Source organism: Pristiophorus japonicus, chromosome 19 (genome assembly GCF_044704955.1).
Source record: "Pristiophorus japonicus isolate sPriJap1 chromosome 19, sPriJap1.hap1, whole genome shotgun sequence".
Taxonomy (NCBI): Eukaryota; Metazoa; Chordata; class Chondrichthyes; family Pristiophoridae; genus Pristiophorus; species Pristiophorus japonicus.
The window spans coordinates 85,723,706-85,731,892 of record NC_091995.1 but is presented as its reverse complement, the minus strand read 5'-3'; the positions used below and the strand labels follow the sequence as shown (position 1 = coordinate 85,731,892).

At 49.3% G+C, this 8,187-nt stretch overlaps 1 protein-coding gene across 1 annotated transcript; it reads left to right on the top strand.

Moving 5' to 3' along the window:
- The first annotated feature begins 696 nt into the window (after window positions 1–696).
- Window positions 697–1,974, top strand: LOC139230513 (somatostatin receptor type 5-like). The gene has a single exon (XM_070862343.1). The coding sequence runs from the start codon at window positions 708–710 to the stop codon at window positions 1,893–1,895; it is 1,188 nt and encodes a 395-aa protein (XP_070718444.1). The 5' UTR covers window positions 697–707; the 3' UTR covers window positions 1,896–1,974.
- Window positions 1,975–8,187: the final 6,213 nt, after the last annotated feature.

Here is an 8,187-nt window from a genome sequence, read left to right as displayed (position 1 = left end):
GCTCGGTGTCAAATTTTGTCTGGCAATGCCCCCGTGAAACACCTTGGAACGTTTTACTATGTTGTAGGTGCTATATAAATGCAGGTTGTCATTGTTTTTTCTGGTGTTGGTTGAGGGGCAAGTGGTGACTAGCACTAAACATGGGGTAGGTAACATGGTTAACATGAGTAAACATGGGGTAACATGACTAACATGAAATAAAAACAGAAAAATGCTGGAAATACTCAGCGGGTCGGGCAGCATCTGTGGAGAGAGAAACAGAGTTAACGTTTCGGGTCGGCAGAACTGTTCGAAAAGAACAGATTCTTAAGGAGCAGTGAAAGGGGGAGGGGAGGAAAGAACAAAAGGGAAGGTCTGTGATAGGGTGGAAGGCAGGAGAGATTAGAGAGACAGAAGGGATGATGGGCCGAATTGAAAGGGTAATGGCAGAAGTTAGAAAAAGGTTAGTGTCGATAGGGTGTGAATGGCGGGATAATGACCAGCTGCCATTGGAGACAAAGAGAAAAAAAACATAAGATGTGTGGAGGAGGGGTGGGGGGGGGGGGGCGGGGGGTGGGTGGTGGTGTGTGCAGAAGGATTACCATGAATAAACTTGGGTTAACATGATGAAACACGGAGCACGGTGCATGTTAATCCTCATTAATATGAGAATTTGGTTGTGCTTTTCAGGAATCTGGTGCTGCTGGAAGCAACACACCCAGGAAGAGATGGAGAAACCTTTAGCCTATCTTGTAACGCCTTCACTGGGTCCCAGAGAGCACAGCATGGCAACGCTATCGATGGAAAACATGTCCATTAATGGCACCCTGGAGCCATCCACCCCATCCGACGCAGGCGCCGTACTAATCCCCGTGATTTATTTCACCGTGTGCGTCATCGGACTCAGCGGCAACACTCTCGTCATACACGTCATCCTCCACTACGCCAAGATGGAGTCGGTCACCAACATCTACATCTTGAACCTGGCCATTGCCGACGAGCTCTTCATGCTGGGCCTGCCCTTTCTCGCCATTCAGAACGCCTTGGCCTACTGGCCCTTCGGCTCGCTCATGTGTCGGCTGGTGATGACGGTGGACGCGATCAACCAGTTCACCTGCATCTTCTGCCTCACCGTGATGAGCATCGACCGGTACTTTGCGGTGGTCCACCCGGTGAAGTCCATCCGGTGGCGCAAGCCCCACGTGGCCAAGCTCATCAGCGCCATGGTCTGGGCCGTGTCCTTCGTGGTGGTCCTCCCGGTCGTCATCTTTTCGGGCGTCAAGGCCGGCATGCACACCTGCAACATCAACTGGCCGGAGCCCATCGAGGCCTGGTCGAGGGCCTTCATCATCTACGCGGCTACCCTGGGCTTCTTCGCCCCCCTGCTGGTCATCTGCTTCTGCTACCTGCTCATCGTGGTCAAGGTGCGTTCGTCCGGCAAGAAGGTGAGGGCCACCTCCACCAAGCGCAAGCAGTCCGAGCGCAGGCTGACCTGGATGGTGGTGGTGGTGGTGGCCGCCTTCGTCTTCTGCTGGCTTCCCTTCTATGCCATGAACTTCATCAACCTGGGCTCCACCATGCCGTCAGAGCCCGCCCTGGTGGGGCTCTACTTCTTCGTGGTGGTCCTGCCCTACGCCAACAGCTGCGCCAACCCCGTCATCTACGGCTTCCTCTCCGACAACTTCAAGCGGGGCTTCCGCAAGGCCCTGTGCCGGGCCAGCCGCAAGGTGGACGACAAGAACCCGGGCAGCAGGGGCACGGCCAGCACCTACGTGGAGATGTGCCAAGTCAACCACGTCGCCCAGAAGGCTCGGCTACAGGAGGGCCTGCTGGGCAGCAGATCTGAGCTCAAGACGCCCAATGAGGTCTTACCCAACGCAACCAAAAACGGGACACTGGAAATCAGCGACTTGTAAACCCTCGGGTTGGTAACTGCCCATCTTTTTTTTTTCCGTAGTTGAATAGATCTGAATTTATTAAACCTTCTAGGCGTGTTGCCCCCCCCAACTCCGGATGGGAATTGCACTGCCCGATATGGAATTGAACCATATATAGATCAGGAGAGGCGCTTTTTGTTTGGACGCTGGTCCGTGCCGAAGGGTGGTGACAGGGGGGGGGAGTGGGGGGGGGGGCGAGTTGGTCTCAGTGGCCCACAGGCTAGAGAGGGATGCGAAGGTCAACCGGGGCTCGGTTGCCGAGGTTCCCACAGGATCTTGTGCCGCGCCACCAGAAAAGTTGCCGCCGAGAACCTGGGCAACTCGGGCCGTCTGCAGCATTGAGCCCCAGCCCCTAACTTATGCCCCCTCCCCCACCCCCCCGGCACTGACTCTCACTGGGTGTGGGGGGGGTGGTGGGGAGGGCAGTTCCACGGACACGGAGCAGCTAGTCAAGGCTTCTGTATAGATGTTCGAAGAAGGGTCCTAGTCTTCAGGAGTAAAATTGGAGGGAGAGGGGGGGGGGACGAGGGGGGGGGGCTGGGGTGGAGGGGGGAGGGCAGGGGGTTGGGGGGAAGGGGGGCGGGAGGTGGAAGGGGAGTGGGGGGTGGAGTGGGTGTAAGCCAAAGGGAACACTCAATGTGCGACCAGTGCAGTAACCTGAAAGACATCGGACGCAAGAGTTAAGGAAAGTGATGCTGAGGAAGGGAATGAAAGTGAACCCACAGCCCGTTTGTGTCGTTTGTAAATCTAGTTCAAGAGCTTTGTTACCCAGTGACGTCAGCAGCGTTTTAAAATTGTAGGCTAGGATCTGAGCACCTGGATCGGATGTGTGCATTGTATCGCGGGTATTTATGCTGTGCTGCCTGGTAAATGTGCTGCTTTTCAATGGTGTGTACACTACATAAGGAATAGGAGCAGGACTGGGCCATTCGGCCCCTCGAGCCTGCTCTGCCATTCAATAAGATCATGGCTGATCTGATCATGGACTCAGCTCCACTTCTCTGCCCACGCCCCATAACCCTTGACTCATAGACTGCATATACTTCTATATTGCAGGCACTTATACTGTTCTGTCGGTACCTGTACTGTACTGTCAAGTGCCTGTACTCTATTGCCAGGTGCCTGTAGTCTATTGCCAGGTGCCTGCAGTCTATTGTCAGGTACCTGTAGTCTATTGCCAGGTACTTGTACCGCACTGCCAGGTACCTGTAGTCTATTGCCAGGTACCTGTACTGTACTGTCAGGTGCCTGTACTCTATTGCCAGGTGCCTGTAGTCTATTGCCAGGTGCCTGTAGTCTATTGCCAGGTACCTGTACCGTACTGCCAGGTGCCTGTAGTCTATTGCCAGGTACCTGTACTGTACTGTCAGGTGCCTGTACTCTATTGCCAGGTGCCTGTAGTCTATTGCCAGGTGCCTGTAGTCTATTGCCAGGTACCTGTACCGTACTGCCAGGTGCCTGTAGTCTATTGCCAGGTACCTGTACTGTACTGTCAGGTGCCTGTAGTCTATTGCCAAGTGCCTGTAGTCTATTGCCAGGCGCCTGTAGTCTGTTGTCAGGTGCCTGTACTGCACTACCAGGTGTGTGTACGGTACTGCCAGGCAATGTTCCCATTAAGCTGCGCGGGTGCGCGGTGCTCTGAAGGTCCCTGCAGCCAGCGTGCTGGCTTTTGAACAGAAAAAAATGCGCATGCGCGGAATTTTGAATGCCCCCAAAAAATGAGGGTGTACATTGCTACCAGGCCCCTGATGCATGCCGAGTGGTTTTAGAACAGTTAGCATTGACTGCCTTTTTCTCTCTTGATTAAACTTTTCAAAAGACCATTTGATTGCGTGTCATTTATCAACACCGGCTAAAGAAAATAGTGTGGCAGTATGCCCCGACGGTTATGTTTCCAGGTAATTGGCTGTGTGCTGTCACTCGATGTGCTTCCTCTGCTCACATCACTGATGCGAGCGTTCCCCACATGTCAATGATTTGGATCTCGTCATCCCTCAATAGGTGCAGACTGACAGAAGATTTCCATGAGAAAACTCAGAACCACTGAAGTCGTAAAAAGGCATCTCATTTGCCAGCCTGTAACTAACTCCATGCATTGCAGCAGGCTTCCCCAGGATCCACACTTATCACCCTTCAGAATCTCAGAGGACACACAGTACTTATAGTCCCCAGATATCAGACAATACACAAGGCTGACACTCCCCAATGCTCAGACAAAGCACGGCACTAACCCTCCCCAATTCTCAGACAATGCACAGCACCAGCGCTCCCCAAGTCTCAGACTACATCTGCTGGGCACATGTATTGAACGGTTGACATAATTTCTTATGGGGAATCCCAGATGTGATTCTTGGGAGTGGGGAGAGGTGGGGAGGGGCGTTAAAGGAGCCAGTGGAACAGTTCCCCCCTTCACCCGCAAAATTTCCATCCCAGCCCATTGCAGGGCGGGGGTGGGGGTGGGCGGGCTGGTGTACATACAGAGGTAAACATTCTGCATTCTCTTCATAAGCACACCTGCATCTCCAATGAACTGGAAATTGCACCCTTCGCCAAGACGTGAAGAAGAAAGATTTATATAACGCCTTTCACAACTCAGGATGTTCCAAAGCGCTTTAGAGTCAATGAAATACTTTTGAAGTGCAGTCACTGTTGTAATGCAGGATAAGATATGCCACAGGATTAACAATTTCCCTTCCAACGTGGCTTCAAGCATTGGAGTCCCACGGACGCTATGCACAATGTTTTCCTGTCCACCTTGAACATCGAAGGAAATAACACTCTGCGATGTTCAGGCTAAAACTAATGGTAAGTTTATTTCCAAGTGATATGATTACACAGAAGCACATAAGCACACATAAACTAATAGAATAATATTCAATTTACGTGATGCATAAACTGTTCTAAAGCAATAGATTCTTGAGCGTTTAGAAGTTCCTTTCAATTGGACTTTCAAAACGTGTTTGACAAAGTACCACATAATAGACTTGTTAGCAAAATTAAAGCACATGGGATTAATGTTTATCCCTCACCCAGCTCCTAAAGAACAGATGATCTGGTTATTTATCACATTGCTGTTTGTGGGAGCTTGCTGTGCGCAAATTGGCTGCCGCGTTTCCTACATTACAGCAGTGACTACACTTCAAAAAATACTTTGTTGGCTATAAAGTGCTTTAGGACATCCTGAAGTCATGAATGTCGTTATATAAATCCGAGTCTTCCGTCCCATAGGCTGTCGAAGGTTAATATATTGGCATGAAGAAATTGTAACCCAACAACCACTGCCGTAAAATGAAGCCATGTGAGAATTGCAGTGTAAATTGTATCGACTTACCATTCAGTAGCTGCCAGCTTTACTTAACATTAAACCAATTGGATTTGAACTAGTTTCAATGCAGAAAGAAAGGAAAGAAAGAGAGAGAGAAAGAGAGAAGGTTAAAGAGAGAAAGAGAGCAGGATAAAGAGAAAGAGAGAAAGAGAAAGAGAGAATAAGAAAGAAAGAGAGAAGGAGAAAGAGAGGAGAGAAAAAGAAAGAGAAAGAAAGAATTAAAAAAAGAGAGGAGAAAGAAAGAGAGCATAAAAAAGAGAGAGAAAGAGAGAAAGAAAGAGAGAGAGAAAGAGAGAGAAAAAGAAAAAAAGAAAAAGAAAAAAAGATTGATTTGCATTTATATAGCGCCTTTCATGACCACCGGATGTGTCAAAGCACTTTGCAGCCAATGAAGTACTTTTGAAGTGTAGCCACTGTTGTAATGTAGGAAACGCGGCAGCCAACTTGCGCACAGCAAGCTCCCACAAATAGCAATGTGATAATGACCAGATAATCTGTTTTAGTGATGTTGATTGAGGGATAAATGCAAGTCTTCCGTCCTACCGGGGACACCTCCCCTGCTCTCCTTTGAAATAGCACCGTGGGATCTTTTACGTCCACTTGAGAGAGCAGACGGGGCCTGGGTTTAACGTCTCATCCGAAAGACGGCACCTCCGACAGTGCGGCGCTCCCTCAGCACTGCACTGGGAGTGTCAGCCTTGATTTCTTTTGTGCTCAAGTCTCTAGAGCGGGCCTTCTGACTCCGAGGTGAGAGGGTGCTACCCACTGAGCCACAGCTGATGCTGCCTCTTTGTCTGGGGCACTCTGATCCAAACAGTTACCTCAAGAACTTTAGCCCTTAACCATCTCACTAATTCTCCTGCTGGATTCACCCATTTGGTTACAGTGGGGTGCGGTGGGGCGGGGTTCAGTGAGGGGGAGGGAGGGGGGGGCAGGGAAATAATCTTAAAATTCAAACTGGGGTATTTAAGAGCGAAATCAGCTAGCATTTTCCCTCAGGCAAATTGTAGTGGAGCTCTGGAACTCTCTCTGCCAAAATGATATGGTTGCTCGGTCGATTGATGTCATCAGGATAGATCAATAGTATTTTATTAAGTAAGCGTATCAACAGGAGATAAATGGAGTTAAGGTACAGTTCAGTCACGATCTGATTGAACAGGCTCGAAGGAGTGAATGACCTATCCTGTGTCTATGCATTCCCTTCCATATCTGACTCCTTCATCTTTTCGATGCCTTTTCAGGTCCCCGATTGGAATAATGTTTGTATACAGCGCTTGCCATCTCTTTCCCGAACGTTAAAATCTATGTTCCGGCGAATAAACCCATTGGGGTGGAAATTCCGTTGTCTAGCGCCTCAGTTAGCGGCCAGAAGGGGGCGATAAAGCGACCGGGCGCGTTGCTTTTGGCGCCCCGCTAGAAAATTAAGTCGAGGGGGAACTGGGGCGTAAAGCGCTGGTGCCTGGCTGCTGACTATCAGCCCGATCACGGTGTCAGTCGGGCGCAATGAATGTGCTAGCGTCCAACTCGCTACATTCGGGCCAGCCGTCTCATTTAGCGCCCGCCACTGATCACGTCTGATAAAAACCAGTCGTTAACCGGTGGCTACTTGAAGGGACGAGGAAGAGCCTCCCTCAGAATGACGGCACGACAGGAGAGACTGGTCGGGGAGGGACAGAGAGAAAAGAAAAAGTAGGAGAAAGAAATGGAAGTTGAATTGAATGGCTCGGGTCAGAAGTGGCAGCCAAGTTGGTCACATGAATGGACACAGGGAAAAACTCCAAGTTACAGAGGCCTGGTTATGTAGCAATTATAGGGATGCATTTTTCCTGGTAGTAACAGGGGACAGTTTGGTGACAATGGTCAGGAGGACAGAGTTAAAGTTGGAGGTGCCGTGGAGGGAAAATGTTGACATCGGTCAGGTGGAATCGGGTTAGATCATCAACTCCACTTCCCTGCCTGCTCTCCATAACCCTTGACTCTCCAATAGTTCAAGAATCTGTCTATCTCAGCCTCGAATATATTCAATGACCCAACCTCCACAGCTCTCTGGGATAGAGAATTCCAAAGATTCACGACCCTCTGAGAGAAGAAATTCCTCCACATCTCCGTTTTAAAATGGGCGACCCCTTATTCTGAAACAATGCCCCCTAGTTCTAGATTCCCCCCACGAGGGGAAATATCCTCTCTGCGTCTACCCCTCAGCATCTTATACATTTCACAAAGATCACCTCCTCATTCTTCTAAACTCCAATAAGTACTGGCCAATTCTCTTTATTTGCTCTACCTAAACCCTTCAAAATTTTGAACACCTCGATCAAATCTCCTCTTAGCCTTCTCTGCTCCAAGGAGAACAAGCCTAGCTTCTCCAGTCTATCCATGTAATTGTATTCCCACATCCTTGGAACCCCCAGTTCAAGTGATTTTTCAATATCTGTAAGGAATGGATTTGGGTGGACCATCTCTCCATCATTCTCCCTCTCCAACATTCCCCACTTGCTCACTCACGTACCCTCCACCCCACGTCCAATCACTGAGCTGAGCATTTCCGAGTATTGTTGCTAAGCAACGACAGATGTCTGCATCATTTTCAGGAGAATTTCAATTAGAGATAGATTTTTCAACGTAAGATGCAAATGAGAGACAACTTAGTTCAGCAGCTGCCTCGACTAATGAGGCTTTCCATCTAATGTTTTTGACATTTAGAATGGGAAGTATGTGAATTAACGCGGAAATTCAACATCATTCTGGTTAGAGTTAATTGTTAGGTGCTTCAGTGCATGTCTTGTTATTTTTTTTATCTTCAATGTCGAATATAGAATTGCATTGAATTCATCATCATAGGCAGTCCCTCGGAATCGAGGAAGACTTGGCTTCCACTCCTAAAGTGAGTTCTTTGGTGGCTGAACAGTTCAATACGAGAGCCACAGACCCTGTCACAGGTGGGAC